Source organism: Periplaneta americana, chromosome 8, assembly GCF_040183065.1.
Source record: "Periplaneta americana isolate PAMFEO1 chromosome 8, P.americana_PAMFEO1_priV1, whole genome shotgun sequence".
Taxonomy (NCBI): Eukaryota; Metazoa; Arthropoda; class Insecta; order Blattodea; family Blattidae; genus Periplaneta; species Periplaneta americana.
The window spans coordinates 173,543,153-173,563,117 of record NC_091124.1 but is presented as its reverse complement, the minus strand read 5'-3'; the positions used below and the strand labels follow the sequence as shown (position 1 = coordinate 173,563,117).

At 36.5% G+C, this 19,965-nt stretch overlaps 1 protein-coding gene across 1 annotated transcript in view; it reads right to left on the bottom strand.

The window, feature by feature from the left end:
• Positions 1 to 1,690: 1,690 nt before the first annotated feature.
• The window catches only part of LOC138705245 (serine-rich adhesin for platelets-like), a 35,533-nt gene continuing 17,258 nt past the window's right edge, over positions 1,691 to 19,965 (bottom strand). Inside the window, exon 5 of the mRNA XM_069834065.1 lies at positions 1,691 to 9,193. Coding sequence (XP_069690166.1) covers positions 6,755 to 9,193 — 2,439 coding nt within the window. The 3' untranslated portion in view covers positions 1,691 to 6,754. The remainder of the gene's footprint in view (positions 9,194 to 19,965) is intronic.

Sequence of the window (19,965 nt, the reverse complement as noted above, 5' to 3'; positions counted from 1 at the left end):
AGCTCAACTACGTTTCGCTTTTTCAATCTTTTCCTCGAACATGAAAACGTCAACATACCGCTCTTGTAACGCATATTACTATTCTTTATAGCCTAGTTTATCCGTATTAAAAATTGAAAGTATTTACTTTTTTAATCCGAATAGTGTGTCTTGGGATGCGTAACATAAAAATGTCAATTGTTGATTTTGTGAAGAAAGTAGACTCGTGTTTTTTCATAATAAATGACTCAGATAGTTATTTGGACAAATAATTTGCCTAGTCCTATATTTTAGAGGCATTATTAATATTTCACTAAATTAAGATCATTTTTTTACGATTCAAGAAATCCTAAAAGATAAAAACTGGCTCAAGCGGAAATGACAGCTCTAAACACAGCAAGTCCAAATGCCGATTTAATTAAAATTGTTCAAGATGATGAATTCATTAGTCACAAGTGTGCTTAAAAAGAAGGAAATGGGGAAACGATATTCCAGTTACGATAAATTTTTGCCTCAACATTCCATTAATGTTCACCTCAAGACGAAAGATTTCTAAGAAGAAAATTATGTTTACCAACAGATTTCTAAAAAATTGACATCATGAATTTGGTATAGGCTCGGTATAAATCGCACAATTCTACAATTAATTATTAAAAATAAAATCCGATATTGTACCATTGAATGAAAAGGTTGTAACTATTATTGTTGAAGATAAAATATCTTTGAAGGAAAATATAACTTATAATCCTAAAACAGACACTTTGAGGGATTCGTTGAATTATGTGTAGACAGGCTAATCAACAAACTTCAACTGACGTAAAAATTTCAGAAGTGCCATTTGCAAACCAAGCAATGATTTTCATTATTCGAGGAATGTGCAAATTTTTAAAACAATAAGTTATTTTCTATCAAAAGATACAGGTCTGCTGAGATTGTAAAATCACATCTGTTCGATGTAAAAGATAAAATACAAGATACAGGCTTCATCCCTAAACCAGCGACTGTGCCAGTAATTTCTTATTAATTTAAAATGTTGTGAACCTTGTGACTCTAAATCAAACTATTGATTTGCATTTTTTTATTGACATCAAATGAACACCTCTCCGTTTTTCCTCACGTAACCTAGCACGCCGCAAGGAGTGTATAAATAATCCAAGCCGCTAGATAGCAGCACAGTCACTTTTCGCCGCCGTTTGCAATGCTAAACCGGCAAGCTTTCCAGTATTATTGTTATAGAGTATTTGGTATACATTCTCACGGAAACGGCCGATCTGAGCTAGCCGATCAGTCTTCGGCTGTGAAGAAGGAGCCGGGAAATGATGCGCATGCTGTCGAGAATTTATAACCGATCGGTTGATACGTTTGCTCGGTTGGTCACGAGCGTTCAAGGTTGTTGCACACAATTACGTCACCTTTTAATGCCTGATAGCCAGAACAGCCTATCTAAGAAGGTTACCATTTGTTTGTATTTTAGATAGCACGAAAAGCAGGAAGTATTTAAATATTTAAATAATGAAATATAATTTTTAAATAACAATTTAATTGAAATAATGATTTACATTATCAACAATGTTATTCAGCATCCTTCTTGTCAAACTCATTAGCCTACATCAGTAATGAAAATGTTTAATGTAGCTTAATAAATATGTGATTGCATAAAAGGATCAGAGATTTTGTGATGGGTCTCAAATTTCTTCAAAAGAAGGCATAATATATTTCAGTCACAGTATTTAATAAAAATAAACCAAATCTACATGTTCACTTTGCTTAAAATTTTTACAATAGGCTTAGTGTATATTAAGAGATGCTTTATCTCTGACAATGATTGACGCTGGAGCTACTTATGGTAAGGTGGATGCAGACTCCATTATTACATAATCAACATCCATATCACGAAATGTCAGGGACGGAGCAAACAAAAATCGTGCTGAAGTTATCCCAAAATTAAAAGAATCAATGGAAAAATCGCCATTTGGTTTTAAAATTACTCATTTTTGTTCATTTTAATCTAGAATTTCATCCTTAATGTAGTTACTTTTGTCCTATGACATTACGAATACAACTGTTACAAAATGCTGTATTATAACTATTCGGTTCAACTAGGGGATAAATACGAAGATATTTGTTTTATCTTTTAATGCTGCTTATACTTTATATTTATATTCTTGTAGACAACATAGTTTGCTAAAACTTTATTTTACTTTATGCATTTATTAATTTATTATTTAAATATTTTGTTGTAGTTGTTTATTCAATTTGGTAGCCTGTACACCTTCCAGGTTCACTAATCAGGTGATAGGGCATCAGGCTGTTTAATATTTTCCATAGCGCAAACTGTAAACACATCTATCGAAGAGAATTTTCAGTCTATGATACCCTTACGACGGTCGGCCGTGATGCTTCATCTGGTATTTTGCTTTCTGCGGAGTCTGGACACGCGGCAGCCAACCTGTGCATACAGTACGGAGCGGCCGACCGACCGCACGTGTATATCATGACCATGGGTGAGCAACTCGTGCTCTCAAACTGTCAACCCACCTCAGTGCAGGTAGAACGGACTCTGTATGAGCTGTAGTGTCTGTATGCTGTTCTTACTAGACACAAGTTCGCTCGCGTCTGGAGTAAGTGGCGGCTCGTTTTAAGTGAAAAAGAATATAAACCGATCAGATCATTTCCCTTTAGTAATGAATAGAAAGAGAAATATTTTTATTAAGAAGCGAGGTAAAGCTAGTATTATGTTCTATTACACTTTCTTACGCATGATATTTTATGTTACAAATAAACATAGTGAAGGTTTTAGTAAAGAAATACTGTCTGGATCTCCTTTAGAACAGCTAAAGGTAAAAATAGGATATCAACAAGGTGAAATTGATACCAAATGTCGTTGTGCGTGCGAGTTACACAATTGCACGACATTATGATCGACTAGCTAACAGCATTTATAAATAAATTTTTGAAATGTGGCAGTATCATGTCGAACGTAGACAACTTCACTTTCCTTGACTATAAACTATCTTGAAGAGTGATAAGAAAATCTTCTTATGAAAATATAAAACCCTAAGATGCTTCATCTGGTATTTTGCTTTCTGCGGAGTCTGGACACGCGGCAGCCAACCTGTGCATACAGTACGGAGCGGCCGACCGACCGCACGTGTATATCATGACCATGGGTGAGCAAGTCGTGCTCTCAAACTGTCAACCCACCTCAGTGCAGGTAGAACGGACTCTGTATGAGCTGTAGTGTCTGTATGCTGTTCTTACTAGGCACAAGTTCGCTCGCGTCTGGAGTAAGTGGCGGCTCATTTTAAGTGAAAAAGAATATAAACCGATCAGATCATTTCCTTTTAGTAATGAATAGAAAGAGAAATATTTTTATTAAGAAGCGAGGTAAAGCTAGTATTATGTTCTATTACACGTTCTTACGCATGATATTTTATGTTACAAATAAACATAGTGAAGGTTTTAGTAAAGAATTTCTGTCTGGATCTCCTTTAGAACAGCTAAAGGTAAAAATAGGATATCAACAAGGTGAAACTGATATCAAATGTCGTTGTGCGTGCGAGTTACACAATTGTACGACATTATGATCGACTAGCTAACAGCATTTATAAATAAATTTTTGAAATGTGGCAGTATCATGTCGAACGTAGACAACTTCACTTTCCTTGACTATAAACTATCTTGAAGAGTGATAAGAAAATCTTCTTATGAAAATATAAGACCCTACTTCAAGACGTACAATAGAATTCACTGGTAAGTTTGGAGAAACAGTGACAATTGACAAGGAATCGAGATTTTTCTGAAATCTTTTTGGTTTACAGCTGATAGAAGATCCTTAAAGTTTATATCTTGAATTGCTAAATCTACAGAACGGCACGCCGCTCAGATTCCAGCGAAATCAGGAATCCAACTGTTTGTAATGCTGCTAAGTCAGAATTTCCAAATATTCTCTTTGTTTCCACATATATGTGCTTGAGGCAGAGTTTAATACAAGGAAGAAGAGTAAAAGCGCAGAAGTTTATTTCATTTCCCGTGACATTAGTTCCTTGAATTTGTGACTGTTCGCGAATACAGACTATTACCTTTCTGAGAACAGAGGAATACGCTTTAATGTATGTATTTATTCACACTGCAAATGGGTATATACTAGAGTTGGGTCGATTCGTGAACGAATCGTTCATTCGAACGACTAATAATAAAGAATCGTAAGAATCGATTCGTGGTATGAACGAATCTATTCGTTGTTTGATGTAACCTGTCAACGGACATTTCCGAACCGTGCCGAATGCTCCCGAGCGAGAGTGAAATCAAAATATGTACTGCATTTGTTAAGTATGGAAAATAATGAACACAAACCTGAAATTTGCAAAGTTAAATAGAGATGTAATGCAAAAAAAATGTACTTCATAATAAGGTTCAGTTGATAAATTATAATTTAGAAACATTATCTTGGGTAATTTTGTAGACTAATGGAGTTCATACTGAATGGTTCCAGCCAATGAGAAAGAGACAATCCAATGTCTCGCCTCTTATGCCATCTATGAGAGAGATGTAGAACGTTTTTGTTCTACGCGTGGTTTGCAAAGGAAAGTGTCTTGCGACGATTCAAAAGAATAGTTGGAATCGCAGACTGGGAAGAATCGTGAACTCGTTGACGATTCAAAAGAATAGTTGGAATCGCAGACTGAGAAGAACCGTGAACGAATCGTTAGAATCGATTCGTAATGTGTGATTGAATCGTTGGAATCGACTTCTGAAAAAGAATCGTGTTGCCCAACTCTAGTATATACCCGGTATAAAGACTTGTAAATTCTCTCTTTCTATGAAATAAGACATACAATAAAAAATATTAACAAATAGTGTAATAATAAATAAGTGTTGCAGCTATGTCTGTTGTATCTTGAAAAGCTTGCATTCAGTTTGTGTTTCCAGTACTAAACTAATTTACAGAGCTCAGAAATAATATAATTTTGTTATGTGTGTTTAGGTGCAGTCTGTCTAAAATTACTATAATTATTGTACCATGCACCATTCTGAACAAATCATGGAGTAGATATCATGACTACCTCATGAACCGCCAGAGTGCACAGTAGCAGAGAAGTGCTTTCCCAGCGAAACTACAGGGACATCATTTTATTTTTACTAACATTTTTAATATTAACCTGGCTATACCTTTGGATCCACGACTGGAGTTCGATGATACTGGCGTAATATACAAACAAATCACTTTACTAAGTATAGGAGGGAAGAAAAGTAGTTCATCCATTTACGTAAGCTAGGAAATATTGCGCTTTTGAGTTTGATCATTTTCATTAGGTTTTTGTTTAATCAAAATACAGTACAGTATTAACAATGAGTGTTTTTACTCACGAACTGAGCTGTCAACGTGGAGGTACTCATTATGTAGTGTATATTATACTGTCTACAGTACATTAGCGTACAATGTAGTACAATGAAGTTAAATTGAAAAGTAAATAGACTAAAATATGGATATTTAAACACATTTTTGAAAATGGTGGCCGTTCATTTCGATACAGGCTTCAGTTCTAATGTGGATATTGTACCTAATCCGAATTACCAGTTTCGTCCTTCGCAAATATTAACTTATGTTGAAATAACTCTGTACCGTACCTACTCTATAAAGAGTACCTTACGTACTGTAAATTCAATCTTCACTTCTGCCCCATCCGAAAAGATAAAATTATTCAGACATACTATCTACTGTCCATCCAACTGGTTATGTCGTAGGGTCGTAAAAAGGGAGGAAATCACGTGACAGTTGCTTAACGAGGCCCTTTTATTTACGTTAATTTAAACACTTGTATAATATTACGTAGACGTCCAATTCCTAATAGAAATTAATGTTCTCACAAAAGAGCTAAGACAGCCCAGCCACACGCTGGCGAATAAAAGCTGGTGGGGAAACCGGAATACGACGTAGGTAAATGGACGACAGTATCTGTACGAAAATGATTCAATATTGAAAGCTCTTTCGTCACTGGAAAATGCGAACATATTTTTGGAACGTACTGTTTACTATGACCGAAAGGCGGTCTTGGATCTGTGTGGAAGACGGTTGAACTTCATTAGTAGAAGGGGTGGGAGTGACGTATATTCAAAAACTCAGGTGCAATAAAAATTGAAGTAAAAATAAAATGATGTCCCTGTACAAACAACTTGTAACTGCTGCGGCTGGCTCCGTCTGTCTTTCTTTCTTTCAAGATTTTTTAGCACTTCGTGAGCACGAGTTGCCCATCCATGATCATGACTCTCGGTCGATCGTATGTATTGAAATGCACAGGTCTATTCCTATTGACCTGAAGAGGAACGAGCACGTAAACATACAACTCAGGTCAAGAGACAACCTACTGTTGACGCACGGAAAGCGCTATTGCCTACTACAATAACCCAAATGTACCTAATTCTCGCCTACAGTATTGCTTGCTTGTTGTTTTCTACATGGACACAGTTACCATGCACCAAAATGGCCTTCAATTTCAAGCAACTTGCCTACGTCCAGGAGTTAGACTTTTACAATGACGTAAGTAGCTCTGAAAGGAGGCTTCAGCGGATATGTATTCCGTATCTCAAATGGCTCCAAATGCCCTGCCTTATCACCTCACGAAGTTTTTTTTTTACAATCTTTTTGAAACACTCTGTATATGAGTATTGTACATCGACCAGGTTAACTTTACTTTAATGGCTTTCCTCACTGTAGAATGACTTAATGATGTACGTATGTAAGATGTCAATGGATTGTTTCTTGGCTGTGTGATCACTTGGCAGTTACGTCCACTACTGCTAGAGCACACGTATCAAGTTTATGGTTGCAGTACACGACATGGTGGTCGGATGAGATGTGTGGCAGCAAGGTGCTGCATGCCACAGTGTAACTCAGTGTGAGGTCTGTCGAGCAAGCGCCGAGTGTCAGGCTGTCAATGCACTGGATGCCTGGCTTGAAGCACTTTTGTATCCCCCAGTCAGAATCTGTTGTTAGGAGGACATCCACTGGAAGGTTTTCAGCTCCTTTTGGTGGCAATACCTCACCTACTTGTATTTCAAGCTGAGTGTCTGGTGATGACGCAGTGTCAGATGTTGAGTCGATGGCAGGAACCTGCAGATTGTTCTGCAGCTCAATGTTACTTCCAGTAGCGTCTTCTTTGTGAACATCTATACGTGTCAAAATTGGATGGGACGTCACTGCAGGAACATTTTCAGGTACTGGAACAACATTTTCTATGAAAATGGACTTAGAAGTCATTAAATTTGAAGAGGTATTTTCCTTGGACTCGACAATCATATTTTCTGTGGAAGTTGTTTCAGTAGTAATTGAAATTACTTCTGTGAAGGTACCTTTTGAAGAAAAAGTCACGTTTTCTATAGAAGAGTTTTCACTGACCTCTGAAGTTGTCATTGTAGGAATAGATTTTGAAGCAAGAATCGTATCTCCTTTAGTTATAGTTTCAGGAACAGCTAAAGCTGCGTCTGTGAAAACAGAAACAAGCGTCACATCTTCTGTGGAAGAGACATTATTCGAAGTAATAATTGTGTCGTCTTTAAATGGGAATTCATCGCTAGTTGAATTTATTGCAGAAACAGAGTTTGAAGTAAGAACTGTATCTTTTCGAGATGTTGTTTCTAAGGAGGCAGATTTTGAAGCGACAATTGTTTTATCTCTAGTTATGGCAGTTGAACTTTCTTCTGTGGGAAAAGATTTTGTGCTAAGAATTGCATCTTCCTCAGATGTGGCTTCAGATATAACTGAAGTTGTTTCTGAGTAATTAGAGTTTGAAGCAAGAACTGCATCTACTGTAGATGTAGTTCTAAAAGTAACTTCTATGGGGACAGATTTAGAAGCAAGAGTCACATCTTCTATAGAGGTTGTTAATGCAGTTGTTGAGGTATCATTTGCGAGAAAGGATTTGGTGACGAGCGTCACATCTTCAGTAGGGGCTCTTTGAGTAGTAAAAGATGAGATTTCAGTAGATGGAAATTTGGAGCCGAGAGTAATCTCTTTCCTAAGTGTCGTTTCAGCAATAGTTGAATTAGCTTGTGTACTATCGGTTTCAGGAAAAGCCGTAGAATATTCTATAGACGTTAGTTTCTGAGTGGTTGAAATATCTTCTGTAAGAACAGACCCAGACGCTTCTATCCAAGTGGTTTCAGGAACATTTGAAATTACTTCTTTGGAGATCAATTCAGAAGCAAGAGATGTATCCGCAGAAGTGATTTCGGATACAGATGAATTGGTCCCTATGGAAAGAGCTTCTGAGACAGAAGTTGCAGCTTGTGTATCGTTGACAGAGTATATGTTGTCTAAAACAGTATTGTCAGATGTGTCATTATCTGTAAGTGGTACTAGAGAATTTTCAATGTTAAACCAATTCTCTTCGGCAGCTGTTAGATCATCAGCTTCAGAAGCTTCTGTGGTTGTAGTGAAGTAGATAGTTTCATCGGCTGTAGAGTTAGGTTCGCAAGGAAGATCTTCATGTTGATCGTCATACACCTCAAAGACCTCCACCTTTTGAATGACAACGTCTGTGTATGCTGTTGTATTTGTAATCACGATATCACTTTCTTGTGCTTCTAGATCAACGATGACCAGCATGCAGCTATTCTTGTAGCAGTGGCCATGCAACCCAGAGCCTGTTCCGGTACACTTTATGGCGTAGTTTATGATATCAGGCTGGCCAGAGCAAGCAACCAAAGTCTCATTGTCGGCACAGAGTAGCCCACTGTAGTTCTGACAGGTCTTCACAATATTGTGATTCATATCAAGTGGTTCCATCTTGAGCGGGAGGCTTGAGTCATGGCTTGACAGGACGCAGGACGATGTTTCATTGTCGCAGTGGCCAGCAGCATTCTCACTCTCGTCACTGTGGATGAGTGAGGAGCAGGATATCATGACAAGGGGCTCGCCAGTACTCTCAGAACAGGCCATGATCGTTGACTGATCTGCGCACTGGATGCCACTTCTGGTGCAATTTATACTGGGCCATCCTACCTGAGAGCTATCAAGGTCCTCGTACACATCATAATCATCATCCCCGTCGTATACTCCATCGTTGTAGTCTCCCTCTTTGTCGGTGTTGGGCACGGATATCTGCAGCGTTGTCACATTGTTTTCGGATGGAAGCAGAAACGTGTGTGAAGATGACGTTTGAAGCGTTGTGCATATGTTCTGCCTTTCATCACATTGAAGTCCTGCAGTTTTCTGTGAACATCAATTGAAGAGTCATTGATTTAATGTGTCATAGATAGACAAGTAGTTTTATATCTAACATTCCTTCTAAATTCCTAATAAAATTTGGGGCAGTATAAAATTACAGAGAGGTGTGGACTTCTCAATAGAAAATTAATTCCTACCGGAACTACAGGCTACTACTGAAATACTGCCATATATTTTTCTATCTTAGAAATTTTATTATTAAACTAATTATTATACCATTCATATTGTAAATTTTAAACGTTTCTGGTAGCATAATACTTGAAATTCTTTATTCCCATTATACTAAAAAATGTTTATATTTATGTTACAATGTAACGTAGCATGTGTTCAAATGTTAACTGAATACAAGCTTCATATCAAAGTTCATTTTTTTACTTAAATAGTAAAATTTGTTGAAATAATAAGTGAAGTAATTAATTAATTAATTAACTAATAAATAAAATATAAACATGATTGCCCGGAGTTATGCAAAAACAGACTAGAGTAAAATATTTACTCTATGAAAGGGTGCGAATTGACGGGAGAGACGCCAGGGTTCGTCCCCCCCCTGGATAATATATTGTCCTCTGCTGAAAATGTATTAATTTGTCCCTGGTAATGATATTTATCCATTCCGACAGAACACAAAGAAAGAAATCAACAGGAGAATATCTGCAGCTGGAAAGCATTCTGGAGCCTGAAGTCCATATTACTCGAAAAATCCATCAACAGAAAATTTAGATTCGAAGTCCTCGAGTCATGCATATTCCCAGTACTCTTATACAGATGCCAGACGCGGTCGTTGGTAGATAAACTCAAACAATCCATTCAAGTATGTCAAAGGAAAATGCAGAGAAAGATACTGGGTATCTCACTCCAAGACAGGATCTCAAACGAAGAACTACGCAATCTCTCCAGCGACGCGGACGTCTTGAAAAGGGCAACAAAGCTAAAATGGAAGTGGGGAGGACCGTGGCAAGGCTAAATCCAGACAGATGGGCGTACGCAGCTACAACGTGGGACCCATAAACGGGGAAGAGAAAACAAGGGCGACCAAGGCGCAGAGGGCAGACATACTCGCAGCGAGAGCCGGAGAACAGTGGTCAAGAATAGCAAGAGACAGGAAAAAGTGGAAGGAACTAGAGTAACACTTAAGTGAAGTGAACATTGTACAATCTAAAGTGTAAATAGCTTGTAAGAGGAAAGTTAGTGTCAGTGATATATATCAGAGTGCCACAAGTCTTACTTGGAATGGCTCACCAAGTAAGTTACATCGAGCCACCCCTTTCTTAGGAGGCCTTTGCCCTACACGGGACAGTACCAGGCTATTCATTCATTCATTCATTCATTCATTCATTCATTCATTCATTCATTCATTCAATGACATTTATCACCTTCAGGTTCCTAATGTATGTATAGCTTCCGTACTTTATAAGTTATTAACGCAACACGTAACAACGATTTCACTTTCTTCTTTTAATAGGAGTTGAACGTGACAGAATACGATTCGGTCAACATTGTTAGTAACATTATTATTAATGGACAGTATTTTTTATGACAATTAAAAATGTAATCCTCCCCCCTTTGGAATTCAATTCGCATCATACCCTACGGTTCTTCCTGACTTGCTTTTCCTCTACTTTGTATTCTGGGACAACAGACCAACACATAGCTTGTTATTACAAAATTTCCACCATATTTATTATAATGGTAAATAATTCCCTGTTTGATATTGAAATTATTTTTTTCTATGCATAGAGACAGTTGAATTTGAAAAATATTGATACTATGACGTTTTTAGATATAAAAGTGTTTAATTGAGATTATAATTTAATGCCAAGTTTTAATTGGCTTATGTATTTAGTTGAGATTATAATATTATTAATGCCACTAAATACCTCCATACCTCTAGAAGTCATTTTTCAGGTGGGTCTGTTGTTGCCTCCGTTCAATTCTAATGTACAGCGCGGAACACATACCTTGACAGATTTTTTATGGTTTTGAAAATTTGTACTTTGTATGCAAATAATTACTCGAAAAGCTGTTGGCGAAATTTCTCTGTTGATTTTATTAGATTATTTGTCAATAGCTTCGTTATTATTTTTTAACTCATAGTTCATTCTACACCGTCGGTTTAAGTCCCTTTCTTCATCCCGGAAGGAAAATTCTGAATTCAACATTGATTGAACAATAATAATAATTGTTGATGAGATATAATGAATTAGGTTACATTTAAGGGATAAACTTCAGAACACGATTACTTTCCTTGCCCTCTGCCACCAAAATTCCAAACTTGTGCAGACAAAATAAATTATTGACATTCAAAAGTGTCTTTTCGTAAGCGTGAGGATATGTGTTCGACAAACTTTTTTTATAAGGTAGGCCTATTATTGGCAGTAGGGAAACTGTGTACTAAAGTTTCCTTCTTTTAATAAATCCTTCTAAAGTTTTAAACGACTTACAGATATTTTAGACTTGAAGGGCCATATTCATAGATATTTTTAGCGCGGGCTTCCGGTGGATGATCAGCGAACTAACGTTTTTCGCATTTATAAACCAGTGTTAGCGATATGATATGATATAAATCCTGTACAAGTAATCAGCCGATAGCCGGGGCTAGTTTAGCACGCTCGTAGCGCGGGCTAGCGAAATGTCTATGCATAGCACTCCAAAGGTCTACGCAACTTCGAAAAGGACAATAATGAAATGGGAGGGCACTAGGCCCAGGGGCGAATCTAGCTACTTGGCGCCTCTATGCAGAGAAAAATATTTCCACCCCTTATTTCGACATGAATGTACCACCAAGTAACCAATATTAACAATGTTGTAACTTAATAATAATAATAATAATAATAATAATAATAATAATAATAATAATAATAATAATAAATACATATATTTTCATTTTTATTATTATTATTATTATTATTATTATTATTATTATTATTATTATTATCTTTTGAGACGTTAACTCCATATAGATGAAATTAACGGGGATCATCAGTGTGGTTTTAGGCGTAATAGATCGACTATTGATCAGATTTGTTTGTATTCGACAGATATTGGAGGAAAAATGGGAGTATAAGGGTACAGTACATCAGTTATTCATAGATTTCAAAAAGGCATATGACTCGGTTAAAAGAGAAGTGTTATATAATATTCTTATTGAATTTGGTATTCTCAAGAAACTAGTTCGATTAATTAAAATGTGTCTTAGTGAAACCTACAGAAAAATCCGTATAGGCCAGCTTCTGTCTGATGCTTTTCCAATTCACTGCAGACTAAAGCAAGGAGATGCACTATCACCTTTACTTTTTAACTTCGCTCTAGAATATACCATTGGGAAAGTGCAGGATAACAGAGAGGGTTTGGAATTGAACGGGTTACATCAGCTACTTGTCTATGTGGTTGACGTGAATGTGTTAGGAGAAAATCCAGAAACGATTAGGGAAAACACGGAAATTTTACTTCAAGCAAGCAAAGCGATAGGTTTCGAAGTAAACCCCGAAAAGGCGAGGTATATGATTATGTCTCGTGATCAGAATATTGTACGAAATGGAAATATAAAAATTGGAGATTTATCCTTCGAAGAGGTGGAAAAATTCAAGTGTCTTGAAACAACAGTAACAAATATAAATGACACTCGGGTGGAAATTAAACGCAGAATAAATATGGGAAATGCGTGTTATTATTCGGTTGAGAAGTTTTTGTCATCCATTCTGCTCTCAAAAAAGCTGAAATTTAGAATTTATAGAACAGTTATATTATCGGTTGTTCTGTATGGCTGTGAAACTTGGACTCTCACTTTGAGACAGGAACATAGGTTAAGGGTGTTTGAGAATAAGGTTCTCAGGAAAATATTTGGGGCTAAGAGGGATGAAGTTACACAACGCAAAACTGCACGCTTTGTATTCTTCACCTGACATAATTAGGAACCTTAAATCCAGACGTTTGAGATGGGCAGGGCATGTAGCACGTCTGGGCGATTCCAGAAATGCATATAGAGTGTTAGTTGAGAGGCCGGATGGAAAAAGTCCTTTGGGGAGGCCGAGACGTAGATGGGAGGATAATATTAAAATGGATTTGAGGGAGGTGGGATATGATGATGGAGACTGGATTAATCTTGCACAGGACAGGGACCGATGGCGGGCTTATGTAAGGGTGGCAATGAACCTGCGGGTTCCTTAAAAGCCATTTGTAAGTCAGTAAGTAAGTAATAAAGACATGCATATTGAACTCAACAAAGTCAAGTCAGGCACTGAGTAGTAAACGGCGTGCTTTCTTTGTTGCAAATTCGTCGATCACATCTTCATACTCAGTTGCTATGTGTAATGTCAGAATTAATGGAGAGGACGGCAAGATGTTGACTCGATCTTGGCGACATGGATAATCGTAAATAATGCTTGAGTCTTTTGAGGAGAGGGAAAGAGCGCTTGACTGAACAATTATTTGTTGCAGTTATTGACAAGAATATCCGAAATTCAGTTTCTAAATTAGGAAACAGTTCTTGAATGTGGTTTTAAATTAACACACTATACAATGTACTTAAGGAGGACACTTTTATTTCGTTACTCTTAATATATGATACAAAATGAATAATCTCATCACACAAAAATTCTTCCAAGTCATCTTTGTAATGCTCTTGCTGTTTTCTGGCACATTTTAATAGTTCAGTATTGTCTCGTCGAGACAGATTACTTAGGAACTCAAATTTGCTGTAAAACTCTTCCAGTGGTTTTTCCCTTTTCTCCAATTCAGATAATATCAATCTGTCTATAATAGCCAGAAATGTATTTACCCGAAAATCTTCCTTTCCTTCAAAAGCAGTATTAAATTCGGCTGTTTCGTCCACTTTCAGTTTTCTCGATCTTTCCTTTTTGTGGCTGTTTTGTGCATATATTTTGTCTTGCTCTTTTTATGTTCATACATAGCACGATTCTCTCGAACGTATTCAAGTAATAGTAATATACGTTACAAGAGCGGTATGTTGACGTTTCTCGGAAATTAAAAAAGCTCAACTACGTTTCGCTTTTTCAATCTTTTCCTCGAACATGAAAACAAACATACCGCTCGTGTATCGTACATTATTTTGTGCGAAGATCGTTTATTACATACCTGAAAGACGAATTTCTAATTATTTGCAATGAAATCTCCATGTTGGTTTCTGTTTAATGACGGCAACTTCGGAAAACCAAAATATCTTTCTTCAACATTGTTGCTATAAAATGTTTTCTGTGTTTACTAAACTCCAGCAGGCCGTGATATACGTCTGTCTTTTTTTTTCCCCCAGTCTATAAATGCGAACTTAAAACAAACGGTAAGGTTATGTAATGATTTATTTTTCATTTTAATATTTTAACAATATTATTTATATAACATATTGCAGTAATAACATCGGCATCTGGAATCTTGTTGATTTTTTCACGGCTTCCTTAATGTTACTTGTATCAGGAATGCAATAAGTTTCGTGGAGTAGTAGACTTTACTTAATTTTTGCAAATATTTAAAAACAATAATTAACATTGCAATTTAGGTGAAATTGCAGTGGTAAGTTTCCAATTTATAATTATTACTATGTTAAACGTCTCTAAAAATATGTTAAAAGCCTAAAGCAGTAAAATGAATGTCGCGTTTAAGCGGTAAGAAGAGGTAAATTGTTATGTGTGTTACGTTGGGAATACTGAATGTGGTATTTCACACTTACCGCGTATTGGTTCTGTGCGGAAAACAAGCAAATACGCACGATCTCGCACAAAGAATCATACAAGTTTATTACAGTCCCAATACCGATATCTACACTTTGCAACAATTTATTTGTAACATTAAATCTTTTCAAGATCACTGACCAAAATGTTGTTAATATCCTTTTCATTGTGCGTTTAAGTTCATATACTCTTTTAAAGTGTTATGAATAAAATTAAAAAGTATATGTATAAGAAATTAACAGCAATAGCTTAAAAACTGCACCTTCAAATCTGTCGCCCTAGGCAGCTGCTAGTCTGCTTAGGCCTAAATCACTATGGCCTAAATACGCTCCTGGCACTAAGTACCTCACGTAACAAGGTCCCTCGGCTAACAGCTGTTCGACAGCGTCATCTAGAGACCTTGCGTACGTACCACAGTGCGTCACAGCGAGTCCGTGTGAACTTCGCGACATCTCTGAGCAGTGCAATGTACTATTGCGGTTTGGAATCGTATTGAATTGTAAATAATAAGTGTCACCAGAGGACGTAAGTGAATGGAAAGAAACCGGTTTGTAGCAGTACTATTGTAACACGCGTTCTTTTCATAGAGTCTGCACGTGTGCGACGAATGTTCCCGTTAAAATGTTTAAGTTGTTCATTCCTGCAGTTTGCCTTGTTGAGTTACTTTACTTCCGATTTGTGGAAGTGAGTACACAACTAAATTTTAAATACGTGCGTACATATTTACCTTTGTGTGCGGACCATACGTCCCTATTAAACGAGATTACCCTGTTTTGAGATGAGGTCACAATAATTACGCCAGTTCTTTTTATGAACATTTAAAATAAAGATAGAATTTCTGAAATACCAGTAGGCCTACGAGCCTGAAGAATTACAGATTATATTGAATCTTTAATGTAACCTTTGTTAGTACACAAGAAAATACCTCAAGAATGGAATAAAGGACTTATAGTGCCGGTATTTAAGAAAAAAGTAAGTATAGTCCCGTCGCTCTAATTTCCGGCAGCCAATCACGTTGCAGGTTGGCTACATTTAAACGTGTGCGTCTTTGATTCGCTGATGAAGATGTTAAGCATTTCCTAAGGCTGGATAAATACTTAATATATAATCGCCCGCCATTTTGGCTCTTTCATTGGCGTTCGCAGAAAGCACACGAGGACGCTATTTGCCGCTCAATTATTTGCTGAATTACAGTGCGTTTGATTTATTATCATAGGAGCTACGACATGATAATGTTTAACGGTGTGGCAAATAGATCCCTCGTCTGGTAGCTCGGCAACGAAAGAACAAAAATGGCGTAAGCAAAGAGGAGGAGTCACGCCGGAAATAACAGCGTCGCGACTTTTTTTTATAGAAATGAATGTCAAAATTATCGCGGAATTAGCGTTTTAAATACTGCATATGAAGTAGGCCTATATGCTAAAATAAAAGCAAGACGTTACAACGTAATGAACGGTATTATTATTGGAACAACAATGCGTCTTTAGAAAAGAACACTCTTGTTCAGATTGTGTTTTCATACTGAAATAGTTAATCGAAAAAAATAAGATAATTTAATTTACAGACATATTCTACTCTTTATAGGTTAGAAAAGGCCTTTGATCAAGTTCAAAGAAATAAACTACAGAATATAAGGGGAGATGGGGACAGAATCTCCTGAATATCCAAGCAATGTGGCTCAAAGTGTGTATAAATCGTACAGAAATAATTATTATTGACACAGGCAATGCCAAAGATAAAAAATCTCTAGTTATAATTCAGAGAGTCCAGCAGAGATGCCCATTGTCGCCGGCAATATTCATCAATATTAAGAAGTAATTGGGCACTGTTTTTGCCGTTTTAGAACCTCGTGGTCCCACCTCTTGTAGCTATAACAGCAGCCACCCTGTCAGGCATGCTCTCCACTACTTTGTGTAGGATATCCACTGGAATGCGTCGCCATTCCTCTTGCAGCATAACAATCAGTTGGACAATGGAAGTTGACCCCATCTTCCGAGACCTCAATCGCCGGTCCAATTCGGCCCAAAGGTGCTCAATGGGATTGAGATCTGGACTCTGTGCAGGCCAGTCCAACCGGTGAACATTATTGTCTGCATACCACTGCATAGTAGTAGCCGAAACATGCGGCCATGAGAAATTCAGGATATGCTGGGGGTGTGTTCTTGTATGTTTGTAAATTTAATACTGTTCTAGAGTGTCAAGTTTCTGGTTTTTGGCTAGATGTATAATATTTTTATGTTAGTGTCTATGTTGCTGTAATTGTGATTTGAGTTTGTAATGTGTTCTGCGTAGGTTGAATTGTTGTGTAGTTTGGTTATGGCTGTAATATGTTTCTTGTTACGTGTCAGTCTGTCCAATGTAGCAGTCATATATATATATATATATATATATATATATATATATATATATAACTTTTTATATAATACTGTAATATTTTAAATGCTTTAAGAAGCCTGTTGCAAATATTCTTAGAAATTATCGAAATTGTTTACTTATAAAACAAATGTATTCGAAGTGAAGCAAATAATTACAAATTAGAAAAGAATGTAATTTGCATTACTTTAATTTTGTCAGTTTCTTAAACATATTAATATCCTTATCAAGACTTGGCCTCTTGTTCTTCAATCCCACAAACAGTTATCAAACATGGCGTGACGTGGGATCATCACGACACTGAGCCTTCGCTTGAGACAACATAGGACAACTTATTGACAACTGGCAAACATCAATGCCTCAGTTGAAATTTATACACGTGATTGTGAATTGCTCGTAATATTAAAGTTTAATTTTATCCTAACTAAAATGTAAACTTGAAGCTCCATCTTCTATAAGTTGTGTATTAATCGCTGGTACACATGCCAGTTACACAACTACAGATACAAACAACTCGTTTTTCTAGGAAAATTTGTATACCGGTAAAAGTTTTATGTACACATACATCTACGCGAAAAAGGCTGTTGACACAGTATGTCAGTTGTTTAGCGTAAATTAAGAAGGTACATACAACTGCAGTATTAAAATGTGTAACTTATTCATTTCAGATATTAAATTAATTCTTGAAAATTCTGAAACCTAAAATGTAATTTTAAGTTGATAATACATAGATGCCCACTTCTATCCCATATGGCAAGAGTTTCAAAATGCCTTATTAGTGTTTTTATGTATTCAAAAAGTCAGCTACAATACCTTCCAGAAGCATTTGCGAACTGCTGGCAAGAGATGTATTAACTTACTTTCCAAGAATTCATATTTTGCTTCGTTTCTAGATATTGTGTGCGTAATGTTTACTAAATATTTTAGAGACTTTCTTCAGAAGTAGGCCTACATGTGTCAATTTATAAGTACCATAGGTCTATATTCATTTTATGTACCGGTATGCTATACTTTTTATGTAGTTAAAAACTTAACTTCTCTTAATCAATTTTACTGTAAATTCTGCATAACAAGTAATACAATTTGTTTACTACCACAATATACATGAAAACATGAAAATTTTCAAATATTTTATTTAGAAATAGATACTGAGTTGTGGTATCAAAGATTTGAACAAGTACTACAAGTTTCGGGAAGTGTACGACAAATTCACGGAGATTGACGATGGCCTGAAATGTTTAAAATGCCAAGATTTGTTATAAAGGAGCATCATTTTATTTGTACTAACATTTCTAATATTAACCTGGCTGTACCTTTGAATTAACGATTGAGAACCGGAAACACCGTTTGCTACCCCCTTCCACGACTGGAGTTCGATGATACTGGCGTAAAATACGAACAGATCACTTTACTAGGTATAGGAGGGCAGAAAAATAGTTCATCAATTTATGTAAACTAGGAAATATCGCGATTTTGAGTTTGATAATTTTCATTAGGTTTTTCTTTAATCAAAATACAGTACAGTATTAACAATGAGCTATTCATTCGGACGTACTCCATTATGCAGTGTATATTATACTGTCTACAGCACATTAGCGTACGATATAGAGAATGAAATTAAATTGAAAAATAATCATAATATGGATATTTAAACACATTTTTGAAAATAGTGGCCGTTCATTTCGATACAGGCTTCAGTTCTTTTGTGCATATTATCGCACTATAGACTAATGTACCTATCTAATTTCAATAACCAGTTTCGTCCTTCGTATTAGTAACTCATGTTGAAATAATTCTATACCTGTTCTATAAAAGAGTACCTTACGTACTGTAAATTCAATCTTCACTTCTGCCCGATCCGAAAAGATAAAATTACTCAGACATGCTGTCTACTGTCCGTCCAAGTGGTTTTGTCGCAGGGTCGTAGAAACGGGGGAAATCACGTGACAGTTAATTACTTAACGAGGCCCTTTTATTTAAGTTATTTTAAACAGTTGTATAATATTACGTAGACGTCCAATTCCTAACAGAAATTAATGATTTGAGAAAAGAGCTAAGACAGCCCAGCCACTAGTCTTTACAGAGGGGCGAGCAGAAGTGGGTGCGGGAAACCGGGATGCGACGTAGGCAAACGGACGACAATACCTCTGCAAAAATAGGCTATGATTCAATATTGAAAGCTCTTTCATCACTGGAAAACGCGAACATATTTCTGGATCGTACTACTCGTATATTCACTAACTTTGACTGCATACGCGGCCTTGGTTCTGTGTGGATGATGGTTGGAGTTTACTAGTAGAAGGGGTGGGAGTGAAGTGCATTCAAAAACTCAGGTACAATAAAAATTGAAGTAAAAATAAAATGATGTCCCTGTACAGACTCAATGTATAGTACACCGAATGCTAGATTATAACTAAAATTATTGCAGATACCAGTAACTAAAGAATTCTTTCAATGTAATAAAGACGAATGTCTGAACAGTAATAAAATAGACGTTACGAGTAATGTTTAAGAGTCAGTTTCTTTTGGTGTAGTTCATATGTACTCCATCAGAATGGACATTAGTATGCAATTTAGCTTTGCATTCATATGTGCCTTTCCATACTGGGTGTTCATTTCAAAGTGTGTCATGGCGTCACTGTTGTGAGTCAGCGATTTCAAGCGAGTTTCAGCTTTTATGTCAGAGAAGTTACCTATTGA